General features: G+C 39.2%; 2 protein-coding genes across 6 annotated transcripts in view; one reads left to right on the forward strand and one right to left on the reverse strand.

Annotated features, from left to right (window-relative positions):
* Positions 1-5,389, forward strand: part of celsr2 (cadherin, EGF LAG seven-pass G-type receptor 2) — a 99,110-nt gene extending 93,721 nt beyond the window's left edge. For 2 of the 5 annotated variants that reach the window (XM_047348325.1, XM_047348324.1), the window contains exons 32-34: positions 1,001-1,216; positions 1,632-1,854; positions 2,965-3,210. In XM_047348325.1, the coding sequence (XP_047204281.1) occupies positions 1,001-1,216; positions 1,632-1,854; positions 2,965-2,992 (467 nt within the window). In that variant the 3' untranslated portion in view covers positions 2,993-3,210. The other 3 variants (XM_047348323.1, XM_047348327.1, XM_047348326.1) reach the window with 3 other exon arrangements.
* Positions 5,390-6,463: 1,074 nt separating this feature from the next.
* The window catches only part of dstyk (dual serine/threonine and tyrosine protein kinase), a 42,125-nt gene continuing 34,511 nt past the window's right edge, over positions 6,464-14,077 (reverse strand). The window contains exons 9-14 of the mRNA XM_047347359.1: positions 12,654-12,810; positions 12,040-12,172; positions 11,837-11,950; positions 11,630-11,744; positions 8,692-8,826; positions 6,464-7,036 (exon numbers count right to left, since the gene is read on the reverse strand). Of these exons, the coding sequence (XP_047203315.1) occupies positions 6,849-7,036; positions 8,692-8,826; positions 11,630-11,744; positions 11,837-11,950; positions 12,040-12,172; positions 12,654-12,810 (842 nt within the window). The 3' untranslated portion in view covers positions 6,464-6,848. The remainder of the gene's footprint in view (positions 7,037-8,691; positions 8,827-11,629; positions 11,745-11,836; positions 11,951-12,039; positions 12,173-12,653; positions 12,811-14,077) is intronic.

Genomic DNA, 14,077 nt, shown 5'->3' on the forward strand with positions numbered 1-14,077 from the left:
TTGATGCAGGCTGTCATGTGATTTAATCCTGGCCTGAGGAAATCCTGAGGAAAGATGAAACCTGGGGCCACCTCCTCTGTTTAACCTACTCCTCACATTTACATTTGTGATAATGGGGCAGAAAAGGCTTTTCTCTGGAACAAAGCCCAACTACTACTTTGCATGTAGATATTGTCTGAAGGCTGGCTACAAAGACTTAGTCGGCCCACAATGTGGGGATTGTTGTTACCTCTCCTCCTGTTCACTGCGCATGGCAGCAGTATTATCTTGGGTCTTTGTCTTCTCTTGTTTTTACGGCTCCAGCAGTTTTAAACTTCTTTAAAAATATTGCTCTGACTATAGAATAGGTGTTAATTATTTGTAGCCATTTCCCAACTCATCACAATCTAACCTCATCTGCCTAACCTAAGTGACATGTTCTTATGTCTTTCCCATTTTGAAGAGTGGCAGCAATATCTCATCATGTTTATACCCTGGAGAAACAAGAAGTCATGGATTATAGATTGCAGCTTTCTCAAGCCTGATCAGTGTAAAATTTAAAGTGTTTAAGTTAGATGTATTTTATATAACACACCTCCATCTTAATTATCTTTAATTAAAGGTTGTTTTTTTTTTTCAAAACGTTTCGGTGTAAGATTATGTTTGTGAAATTAAAATTAATTTATTTTAAGGCCTTTTTTTACCCATCTTACCAGAGGTGCCAAATACCACAGAGGGCGCTGGACTATAAATGGTGCCTGACGCGTCCTAGCACAAGCTCCATAAACTGAACCAGAAATGTAACAATTTAATACAAATAATATGCATTATATTTACCAAAACCCGTCAGCAGAATATTTCTTAAATGCATAAAGAAAATTGTCTCTTGTCTCTTTGTAATGATTAATTGTTTAGAAACACAATTGTTCAACATTTTTCAGCCCTCTTTTTTGTGTTTCCCTGCATTCGTTTTTTATACCACAGGAACACTGAAGTAAATATTTGTTCCTGTATTCTTCAGACAATGGTTTAGGTAAGATGCACTGGCCTGTGGATTACACAGCAGCAGTGGGTGACAGCGAGCTCACAGGTGGAGAAGGATCAAAGATGGACAGTCCAGAATCAGCCCAACCAGTTCTGAGCCGTAATGTGCGCTCGTTGTCAGACGACAGGTCGCAGGACAGCATGACGGTACTGCTGCCTATCTTTCCAAACGTCAGCACCCACCCTCACAGAGGTAAGACCTGGAAATTACACCAATTACCCACCTCTGTATGAAGGACGAATAAATCAATTCTTAGCTCTACACAGGAGATCAGAAATGGCTGCTTTTTTATGGAATGACAAAATTGCCACAGTGTAAGAAATAAATGAATCAACATATAGTGATGAACATGTGGCAGTAAAATTTGATTAGAAATAGATTCATCTAAGAAATATTTTTTTATTAATTATTTAAATGTAATAAAAATTACATGTCATAAATGTATTTTTGAATTAATTATACATTAAAAAGTATTAGTGCATTTTCAATTCACGTCTTTCTCACTTAAATTAATTAATGACAGATTTAGGTAATGATTCCGTGAGTTAATAATTTATTAGCTGAATTGTGGCTCTTTGGGGCCCCTGTACTGTTGCTCTTTGTCCAGGAATCCTAAAGAAGAAGCAGCTTTCTCCCATCGTGGAAAGGAACAGTCTCCATCACGTCCTCAGTGAACCTTGTGAAGGAACTCCTGGCACGGCGTCTCCGCAGGGATCCTCCTCCAGCGAAACCCGAGCCGGTCCACCTAAACCCGGCTTGCCCGAGCAGCTGAACGGCGTGGCTCTGAGCATCAAGGCGGGAACGGTGGACGGTGACTCATCAGGATCAGAGTGAGTGTTAGCAGGTGCAGATTCAGATATAAACTCCTGTGAGTAACACAGGGAGGACTTTATCAGATAATTTAGTGCTGTTTTCTGCCTGTCAGTGTCTCCCCCTGCTGCCGGTTTCTGGTTCAGTCATTAAATGTGTCCTTCAGCTGTCTGTGTCCAGTTTACAGTTTATCCTGCTGTCCTCAGTGACTGTTGTTTTCATTGATCACTTCCATGTGTAGCTTTATTGTCCAAATGAACACAGCACCTGTCCTAGTGTAAAATTTAAAGCTTAGTTACTCAAAACCAGAAAACAAAATTAGAGCTTAAAACGATTTAACAGAAAATTCATAGTAGAAAGTTCCTCTTTGTTAAAGAAACTCTTATTTATTTGTTTCACACAGATATCGACCTCTTTTCAGATGCCCTGATATCAGTTTTATCTTAGCCAATCCCTAATAAATTAGATCTAAAACTAATAACAGAAAATATACTTTAGTCTTTCTCTTCAACCTGAACACAGCTTGGTTGAAGAGAAAGACAAAATTAATACATGCTTCTGAGAGTTTTGTTCATTAACTGAATGCAAAAGACATATTTATACATTATATTGGCACGTAATAAATATGTGTAAAAAGCCTTAAAATGAAATAATTTTTTATTGTGCACACTGACTAAATTAAAAAAATCCAATTTTTTATTTGAATTCAATTATTCATTAGGGGGAACAAATCCTACATTAAGAAATAATTGTTTTCAACTAAATTACTGGTGTCATTATTGCTGATATACCTGATATCTCCCATAAAGTAAAGGTAATTTGTTAAGTACGGTTCAGGATCTGTGATGCTGTGGGCCTTTAAAGGCTCTGAGAACCTTGTTAGAGTGCATGCTATCATTAACTGGCAATGAATCATCATTGGGTCAATCTGCAGGGTTATGTATAAGCAGTAGGCTAACTATGAAGTACAGGTATGTATTTATACCTCTTAATGACATTCAGAAGTACCATTAGAAGGTGTTTTAAAGTTTCTAAAATGCATTTGGCTGTGCTAACAAAAAACATAAAAAATTATAGATGCTAATTATTCTTCCTTCTCCATTTTCCCTTTCCAAAAACAAAAATCACAGATTTTTATTCTTTAATTTTATCCCATGAAGCTCTGATCCAGAACCAATCTGGATCTTCACGTCGGTGCATTGTTTTAGCCTCCATCATCCCTCCACAGGCTGTGTGCGCCTCTGCTTCATCATCTCACATATTTACTTTCATTCATTGTCCTTTCCTTCCCCGTGTTGTGTTGCATTCCTCTCGAACACTCTTCACTCGTCTGTCTTGCACTCACCCTCCTCCACATCACCCCTCCCGCCTCTCTGTCTCCCAGCAGCCACTGCAACAGCTCCATGTGACCCCGCTGATGGAGGGATGTATCTTTGCAGGTCATAGAGCCTCCCTCCTCTTCACACAAGGAGCCCCAGACTCCACTCTGAACTCGATGAGGAGGAAACAAGACCTGCTCTTTGTCATCATAATGCTCTGAAGGAGTGAGTGTGAGCTCATACGTGCGAGCCAAACTTCAGGAGTCACAGCACACTGATAAAACAAGCCTCCCTTTAAAGAAATTTTGTTTACATACTTGAAGAAATGCACTTTTTTTTTTATTTGCTGTCCAGATTTGTTGATGGTCAACCTTTTTTTTAATTGTTTTTTGTTTTAATTCCTGGATATGAATACTGTTTTGAAGACTGCGTTTGGGTGGGTTATGTAGCTGTAGACTCAAACATTCAGGGATACCTCCTTTTTTGACATTTGCTAACTGTTTTGTGGTGTTCCTCTGGTTGCTGTGTGAGCTGCCCGTCTCTGTGCCTGCTCCAGGAGGTTAGACTTTGGCTAATGAGTCAGAGGAAAAGTAAAACGACGGACGACATTGGGACGTTTATACTTTATGTGCTGATGGATGACAAACTGAACCTAAAAACAGGAGAAATAATCAACCGGTTTAACCAGAAAATTATATACTCTGTATTTAAAAAAAACACAATCTTCTATTTTTCTGTCTGTCAGAGATTAAATCAGACTAAACATTTCATGTTTCAGGTCAGTCAGTATCACAAGCAATATTTATATTTGTTGAATTTCAGAAGTGTTTTTTTAAAACTTTCTTTGAGTTCAGACGTTCACATGATTTTTCATAGTATTTGATTTAATAAACTGTTTAATATTTTGGGTATTCCTCCACAAGCTTTTAACAATAGTTTGCTGGAACTTTATCGCGTTCCTCCTGACAGACCTGCTGTAACCGAGTCTGGTTAGTAGACTGCCTTTTCAGCTCTGTCAGGGCTTTGTAATGGCCACTCCAAAACCTTGACTTTAAGCCAACTTCTGACTAAATCAGTGATTAGGGTCATTATCTGTTTGGAGAACTGATTTGTGCTTAAGCTTTAACTTCCTGGCTAACTTTTTCCTTATTGCCCCCTCCGTACTTTGCTTAACCTGTTTTCCTCCAAATGTAACAATGACCATTATGGCCAATCTTAGTTTCATCTGACCAGAGGACATGTCTCCTAAAATTCAGCTCTTTGTCCCTGAGTACCTTCTATTCTGCTTTTAGAGTAATGGCTTCCTCGTTTCTCTTTGGGCAATAATGCTCTCTTACCAGCTTCAGTTGGCATCTTCTCAAGAGCTTTTGCTCTTGTTTTGGTGACCAATACACCCGTTTTACACCAAAACACGTTTATATCTTCTTAATGAACACCATTCACATGGCATTCATGGTTATTGCCTCCATGCTACTCAAATATTCATCATCTGGGCTTTCTCGAATTGTTTAAAGCATTATTTATTGTGTATATAAACATCTGAGTTTGAAGAAAGCGATACAAAAAAATTCTCCTTCTCTCAATTTTCTGGAATCTAGGAAATAGAAATATTTTTAATAATCTAAACTGACCCAAAACAGGAAAAGTTTAGTCTGATTAAATGCCAGACAGTGAGGAAAATAAGGTAATCTGTCTTAATATACAGTGTACGTAAATATGGGGTTTCAACTGTAAATGCTCCACAAGCTACGTCTCGACATTTGACAGTTTGCCGAATCTGCACGAGTAGAAGAATTAAAAGACGTTTAATACATCTTCTGTTTGTTTGTATAAAGCACTGGGAGCTTGTTTTTCCAGATTTTGTCAATATATATGAGGGATGAACATGTTTGAGTTCAGTGACTAAATGGCTGTATTTTATAGACTAGAGACAAAACTACGACTTTTTGTAAAAAAAACAAATACATGAGCTGTAATCCATTCTCCTGTACAGAGTGGCCTGTAAATGAATCGAGAACATATCTTTAAATGTATTTAGAAATGCTCTGAAGCAAATATCTGAACTACTGCTGTTGTTGCCATTTTTTTACAGACATAGTCTAATGTATAAACTTCATGCCATAAAGAGAAACACTGCAGAATCAGTCGTGGTGTTATAACACTGATGTCCAAACAAAGGATTTGTCTCTTTTATTTTACCACTTCTGTTTTTACAAAATAAACTGTTTTTGTATCACTTCTGGCTTCAACGTTCTATTCAATTTAAACACCAGTGCTTTTTTTCAAATGCAGTTTTTGCGATGTACTGACACAAACCTGTGGAAAATGAGATGCATGTTGCATGCTGATATTTCTAATAATTAAATCAAGAGTTTAACGATCAAAGTGTAAACTTTAACCTATTTATTTACCAAATAGAACAGTTTTTATGCAGTTTTATGTTGTGATTAGAAGTGGTTTTGCTGATTTCATCTTTTTTTATTCAAAACTTTATTAAACCAGGAAAGCTACCTTGAGATCAAATATCCTGTTTCCAACAGCATCCTGACCTGGACAGGCAGCAGCACAAAAACATCAACTGTAGCTCTGGCTGTATGTTTAGGGTTGTCCTGCTGGAAGGTGAACCTCTGACCCAGTGAAGTGTTTTGCTGCCTCTTGCAGGTTTTCGTCCAGGATTACCCTGCATTTAGCTCCTCCTATAAACTCTGACCAGCTGCCGGGCTTTTTGCATGTAGGCCAGAAAGTTTATTTTAGTCTTATACAGCCAAACCACCTTCATCAGTATGTTTGCTTTGTCCACTATAGCTTGTGGGAAACTGCAAAATGGGCTCCTTTTGGCTTTCTTGTTGCCATTATTGCATTAAAGTCAGATATATGGAGTCCACAGCTAATATTTGTCCAGTCAGCAGAATCTCCTACACGAGTTGTGGCAGCTCCTCCAGAGTAACCACGGTGGACGCCCATGCCTTGGTAGGTTTGTAGTGCCATACTCTCTCCATTTTCAGATGACGGGTTGAACAGAGTTCTGGGAGATGTTTAAAGTTTAGATTATTGTTTTAGAAGGTCTGGTCTTGATTTTATTAAGGGGTGAAGTAGTAAAGGGCCAGAACACAAATGTCACCCATTTAAGACCATTTCTAAAAAACAAAAGTTGGCCATGTGACATTTTGACTTGGCAATTAGGTGCTACTTTCAATGAGGCTACCACATAGACGTACAAGGGGTATATTTACTTTTCCAAGGCGATGTAAAACAAACATAAGTTTTCTTAACTTATCTATTTAACCCACCAAATAAAAGAAAAATCATGTTGTTGTAACAGCTCATTTTATTTTAAAAAAATGTTTTTGAATAGGTGCAGACAGTTTAAATACAATCTAAAATTAATCTTACACATATTTTTTTATAATACTGGGAACAAACTACTTTTTAAAAGAATTTGCATCTAGTAGCATTTCAATGTTGAAGCAGCAATTAGCACTGTAACTACAATGAGAAAAGCATAGTGTGGAGTTTGTCTACAATTACAAAGCACGAACAATAAAATACATTTGCACGCTCTTGGTTTCCATCAGCTCCTCATAAATAACACTAATCCACCACCGGTGAACAAGCTGGTCACCTGTCATCGGTCCGCTCAGCTCCGTTCTTCATAAATACAACAAAAGACAGGCTTCTGTTAGTTTGGAGTGTTTTCAGTTTGAGTCCTCAAGGCTGCTGCTTTTCTGCTCCAAGCTGCAATTGCATAGCCGATGCATGATGCTTTGCAGGCTGGGCTGCACGATGCCGAGCAGGGGTCTGAGGGAAGGGTCCCCGTTCCAGCAGGCCTCCATCAGCTGCCAGCATTCTTCGTCGAAAGTGGCCAGCCGTTCCGGTCTGGAACCTGAAACGACGGACACGAGTGAGGTCCTGAAAGCCGACAGGAACCGCCTGTACTTTCACAGAAAGCCACGTGAACAGATTAGGACACCCATTAAAGATTTAGTTCATTATTAAGAGATGTTCACATGCTAGTGTCTAATCATTTTTTAAACATTTCTAAACGTAAGTGGATGAATTCTAATTAAACATTGAAGGTACAGATGGTCTCACATTTTCCTCCAGCTCTTGACAGTGAGCTGAACAGGTCCAGATGCAGCAACCAGACATACGGTTGTATTGAAGTTCTTTGACATTTCCGGGTTTTTGGAGACTTCTTTTAGCATCCTGCGGGCTGCTCTAAGAGTAAACTTGCTCAAACTGCCAGACCTGCACATGCTGGCAGTTGTTTTGAATACCCTTCACTTGAAGACTATTTTCTTTATAGTGGAATAACTGATTTCAAATTCTTTCGAGACTTTTGTTTGTAAACTTCTAACCTGTGGATGACAACTAGACCAGGTCCTGTGTAGGCTCATCGAAGTTGTAGAAGCTGGCCATTGACAGCAGCCCAGTAGGATCTTAGTGGTGGATCCATTTCGTCAGGCTTAGAGGAAGGGTGGAGAGATTTTACATTTGCATTGGATGTTGACAGCAGAGGCTATAGCAAAATGCAGCAAGGGTGCTCCTAAAGACCATAATAGATGGAGGCAACAACCTACAGAAAGCAATAAAGGGCCTGACTAAGAAGAAAAGTATGTAAGATTTTAGGTCCCCGTTTGGAAGAAGGGTAGGTTGAAGCTGAAATCCAGGGCCAGCTTCCGAGGAAGTTTAGGAGATGTCCAAAATATGGTTTAACTATCCAGAGATGCTCCAGGATTAATGGAGAAAACAATCAATGAGGGCCGTCTCTTAGCTGATGACCACGAGACTTGCCAGGCAGAGACAGCAAGCAGTCTGCTAAAATGTCATATGAGACAATCAGCAGATTGGTTTGCTTGTGTTACTGGGTTACACGCTAAAAAATGAGGCCTTACATAGGGTCTTATTCCCATCCAGCTGGTTCCAGTGCTAAACCCATGTTCGACCCTGCTTAACACCACTTCTCTCTGTTTTGTTACTCTTATTGCTGTTCGTTTTAACAATAAAATGGCACAAAGCTGGTGCTCTGGCTGCAGAAATAAATCAGACCAGGTCTTCAATCTGGTTTCATAACACCAGCAAACATTCTGGTTTACATCTAACCTGATGTTTAATTCACATAACCACGAAGAAACTGCTACAGAAATCGCTCCTAGCGTAGTCAAACCTACACAACAAACACTGATTATCAACTGAGTGTTGTATTGTATTCTGATCTTGGGACTCTCTTGATAATCCAGCTGCTTGACCTGCTGAATTTCTTCCAGCAGGTGGCGGTACAGACTGTGTTTTGAATTGCTGCAATACTCGACCTTGATTTAAAAAACTAACTAGGGTAGAGCCCAATAGAAGGCAAATATATCCTGCATTAGCAGCATATTAGCTAATATTTGACATCTTTTAATTATGAAAGAAAACAGCCACAATAATTTTCAGTGTTGTCGACCTAATCCTTCAGGACAAACAGTCAATAATTGTTTTAGTCGCAATTAACAGTTGTTTACACACAACCTTTGCAGCCAAAGTTGCAACCTTTACCTTTTTTGACGTTGTTCCACAGATGGTCCTTGCTGGAGCATTTCTCAAAGGCTTCTGGAAGCTTCACTGAACCAGTGCAGAGATACCAGAACAAGATCCCGAAGGCGTACACATCAACTGAGTTATCATACTTTCCTGTTAGGAGAAAACATCCGGCAGAGGTTGTTACTCTACACCTGGGTTTATCAGGTAAAACCGCAGCAGAACCCATAAATAATTTTGAAGATCTTCTAGATCGTAAGAAATAAAAAATAAAAAACTAATGGTCAATGCCTCGCAAATGTTTTCAACATTTGACATTTTATCAAGTTCTATTTACAAACCTGGATGAATTTTATGTGGTAGACCAACAGAAAGCAGCTCATAGTGGAAGGAGAATGATGCATTATTTTGAAATTTACAAACTAGTAATACAAAAAAATATCTGAAAAGTTGGGCATTTGTTCATATCCAGCCTTATTTACCCCGACACCCCTAAATAAAAATCCAGTGCAACCATCCCTCTTCAGAAGTCACCTAACTAGTAAACAGAGTACACCTGAGTGTAATGCACAGTATTAATCCAGCTGTTCTGTGAAGGTCTCAAAGGTTTGTTAGACAACATCAATCGACAAACAGCCGCATGAAGACCAAGGAACCCAGCAGACAGGTCAGAGAGGAAGCTGTGGAGACATTTAAAGTAGGGTTGGGTTATTGAACAATATCCCAAGCTCTAGATATCTCACAGAGCTCTGTTCAATCTAAATAGAACGAATAGGGCACAACTGCAAACCTAACAAGACATGGTTGTCTATCTAAAATGACTGGCTGGGCAAGGAGAGCATTAATCAGAGAAGCAGCCAAGATGCCCATGGTAACTCTGGAGAAGCTGCAGAGATCCACAGCTCAGGTGGGAGAATATGTCTACAGGACAACTATTAGTCCTGCATTTGAAGGATCTAGACTTTATAGAAGAGCGTTGAGAAGAAAGCCAGTGTTAACAGAAGCACACCGAGTCATGTTTGCAGTTTGCCACAAGCTGTGCAGGAAACACAGCAAACGTGGAAGAAGACTGTCTGGTCAGATGAGACCAAAACAGAACTCTTTGGCCTACAGACAACTATCACCTCACATCACTCTGATCAGACCAGTACCAAGGTAAAACACTGGTGGTGGCGGCATCATGCTGTGGGGATTCTTCAGTTGGGATAGTGAAGCTGGTCAGAGCTGAAAGGAGAATGGATGGAGCTACAGACAGGGAACGAAAACTTGGTAGAGGTCGGAAACTATGAAGTTAAATTAGTTTCAAAAAGATTCACAAAGCGTACAAGATTTGTAGGTGCACAACCTAATTCACAAATTTTCTCAGTTTCTCAAATTTACACTATTCAAACTGCACAAGAAGTAATAAACTACGCATGCAAATCAACAAATGTGCACGAATCGCCAGCTGTGGACGGATCGGTCAACACGAACGCACCGATCAGCTTTCCTGTACTTACGACTTCTGAGACTGTCTTACCGCACAGAGTGATTCATACATGAGATGATGCTTTCAAGGCTGGAGAAAAGCTCGGACATCTATTACCAGATTTACTGGGATACCGGAAATACCATATTTTTGACTTGAACCAGTAGCCCAATAACCACCATATTAAAATCATGCACTTACATTAACGTTACTGAATTCTAAAAATGTAAATTTTTTAGACTGTACTGCTGAAATAAACTAATTAAAATGGGTAGGTTCTTCTTTTTCTGTTTCCATAAAAACTCTTTAAATGTATAATATGGATTAACACACCATTCTTCTGTCAAAGTCTAGATACTTGAATGCAATAAAGTTTATTCATGTAACTGCAGTGCTGTGAGTTATCACGACCCCACAGAATCTATACAGAAAACCAAATAATCATGGTTTATATAATAAACCACTGGGCAGAGAGCAGATTCTTGAGACATTGTGACTTTAAAACATTCGACTCAAACGTATTCAAATAAAAGGCGTCAAAACCACAATTTCTTGAATTAATATATATTCGTAATATTAACACGTTTCTTATACATGCATGTCTTGGAGAAGTGTTTTTGTTTGGCAGATTAATTCTAGAAATTTAATCACTATTGTACATTTTAAAGATGTCGGAAGTCTAAAAACTCAACTCATAAGTAATAAATTAAAGAATATAAAGAATATGTAGAATACACTGTATGTGTCCATTCTGGTAAGAAAAGAAATACAGGCTTTTCTTTTGGAATAATCTTTTGAATGAAGCAAGCTTTTTACGTTTAATCATCTATACATTTAACATATTAATGCTGTATATAAATAGTCTGGGGCTGCTGAGATTTTGGTCCCATCTCTTTTAACCCCAAAACAGATATAATAAAAATGTATGAAACTGACACCAGCTGCTCAGAGTGCACATGTAATGTAGAAAGCGGTATATCATCCATAAGTTTCTATTCCTCTAACACAGCGGGGCATGCGTTTTTCACCATTACACCTGCCATCGTGTGCACTCTGTCCCATGATGGAGGATAAAGCGCTGCCACAAGATGGCGCTGCTGCCCTTGTTAGTTTTCGGGGAGTTTTTATTGAAACAGAAAAAGAAGAACATACCCATTTAAATTAATTTATTTAGCAGTACAATCTAAAAAATTTTTATTTTTAGAATCCAGTAAATCAAGTCTTTTTGAGACTAATTTAGCTCCACAGAAAAACACCTGAGACTGGGATGGAGGTTCACCTTCTAGCAGGAGAACATCCCTAAACATGCAGCCAGAGCATGTATAGTCTCCCCTCCAACTACTTTGTCTTTGTCCAACACATAAAACACAAATAAAACGCATTCAGGTTTGTGGTTGTTATGTGACACAACATATAAAAGTTCAAGATATCTGAATAGTTTTGCAAGGCATTGTAAATATAAATGATGCGGCTGCTCAGTGGTGGTACCTGTAAACAGCTCTGGAGCCATATGGATGGGAGTCCCAACAATGCTGCCAGACATCATGGCCTCTGGTTTGCAAAAGCCCAGATCAGTGATCTTTGCACGATTTTGTTTGTCCAACTTAACAAAAAAATTAAAACAAAAAGATGGTTTAATTAGGTTCAAGCAATTCACCGATACGTGTTACAGAATCATAACTAGTTTAAACTTACCAGAACATTTTTTAGTTTAATGTCTCTGTGTACGAGACCCTGGCTGTGCAGGAACCGGATCCCCTCCACCACATCTAAGGCGATCTGCAGCCTCTCTCTTAGTGACAAACCGGACTGGCGGATAAAAAACAAACCAAAAGAAAAGCAGTGAGGGTCGGAGTACAACTGGGGAAGAGCTGGGGTTAACTGCATTATCTAGTGACCTTTAACCCGGTGTAGAGATCTCGATGCAGTCGCTCCATGATAAGCAGCACTGCGATGCTGGAGCCGTCTCCGTAGGTGTGATCAATCACAGAGCCGTGCAGGTCGACCAGCCGCTCATGCTTGGGCAGGGACCTGAAGCAACACACACCCACACAGAGAAGTGAGGAAAACAAAGGGATTCTTGTCACACGAGCAAAAAGCCTGCTCACTTTTTATCTGAAAGCAAACATTTTGTTTACATTGGAAGCGCCTGAAATAAAGATCTGAACTCCTGGCATTAACGGTTGTTGGAGCTTTAATAAAGACACCACACCTTTAAACATCTTAGGTATCTGAAGCATTAACTGTCGGAACTACTTTTCCACTTAAAGGGCGTGGTCTGGCCTCCAGAACAATGACAATGAAAACTAGTCATTTGACATTTCTCAGTCAAAACAGCTGAACCCAGATTGTTTTTGTGACCTACATTAGAAAAGCTTTACTCTGATTTACTGTCAGAAACTGAAAGGAAAAAAAGTTCATCTATTTTAACTAGTCTTTTCATACAGAGTATGTAAATAAATACAGATCCAGCTTTCACTGTCTATTCAGAGACTTAGTCTTACTAGCTTACCTTGTGTAGTGAAACTCTAAAGCCAAGTCGTTCCAGTGTTTATCGTCAGGAGGAATCACAGACTTCAGGGCACATGGGTAGTGTCCTCCCCAGCTATCACAAAGGTACACCACTCCATACTGGCCTCGGCCCAACTCCCGCCCAAGCTTAGGCTTGCCTGTGAGAAAACAAGCCAGTTCAGTTTCCATCGCTTCAACCACTAACTCTGCTACCAGGGAGGAAAATTAGTGGCCGATACCCTGAATGTGTGTATTTATAAAGTGGCGGATAAATTGCATCAATCTACATCCCAGAGTGGCAGATTAGCAACCCCAGGGGAAGAATAGCAGCTAATTTCTACAATTGATCTGTGACGGACAGCAACGCGCCCAGGCTGCCACTAGTTGCCGCCCATGCCAGCGTCAGTAGTGCAGAAACTGAATAGCAATGTCGTGTTATGTTCCTGGAGGAGGAAAAAATCTCCAAACTTTCTTGAGAAGTACCAACAGATAATATATACCACAGTTAAATGGCTACTTTTTCTTTTAAAGAGAAATGGGAAAGAATCTATAACGAGTAACGTGACTGGCTAGTTTAGACAAGGCCAATCAGTCAAAGCTTGGGTGCTCGTCATTTCACATCTTGGTTTTCTTTTGCAATTTTAATCTCCGTTTCTCCGTGACTGGCTAGTTTAGACCATTTTGTAAACATCTTACCCACAATTCAAAAATCTGGCTAAGCATTTTGTATTCTATGTCTACAGTAAGGAACTACGGCCAGGAGGTCATAGTTAATATCAGATTTCATAGGAGACTTCTGATCAGAATGACATTTAACACAGATTTGGTGTAAAGGAAACATTAGAGAAATTATATGTGAGATTTGAGCTTCTTTAAGATAAATTATATTCTTAATTATTCAAGAATGCTTAGCTAGCAAGAGTAACAAACTGATGTGCTTCAGTACACAAGCGTGAAATGGTTTAGTTAGGATAGAAGAAGAACGGGGTATAATATACTACGTGTGGGTACCAAGCATGGCTGCTGGTTAGCGAAGGGGTGACTTGGCCTGGTTTGTTATATTTCTTTCACAGACTACCTATTTGAAGAAAATCAAGAACAAAAATCATAAAATTTTTCTATAAATAAATTTAATTAGTGCGTTTTCCTTTTTGTTTAGGGATTTTCTGTAACCAAGTCAAATACTAGACACATGTCTGTAATCAGTGTAATAAATAGTGGCTTATAATGTTTTTAAGGTGCCGGTACAAATTTCCACCCCTGGCACCAGTTTCTATCTGGGCCAGAGGAATGAACCGCTTTTGTTAGGAGCTAGAGGGCGGCTCAAGAAGACTGAGAATCAATCAAAATGTTGTGAGCGCCATATTTAAAACTCTAAGGTTAGTTTTGTTTCTGGTCCACCTTATTTAAGACTAACTACAAAAA

This window comes from Girardinichthys multiradiatus, chromosome 20 (genome assembly GCF_021462225.1).
Source record: "Girardinichthys multiradiatus isolate DD_20200921_A chromosome 20, DD_fGirMul_XY1, whole genome shotgun sequence".
NCBI lineage: Eukaryota > Metazoa > Chordata > Actinopteri > Cyprinodontiformes > Goodeidae > Girardinichthys > Girardinichthys multiradiatus.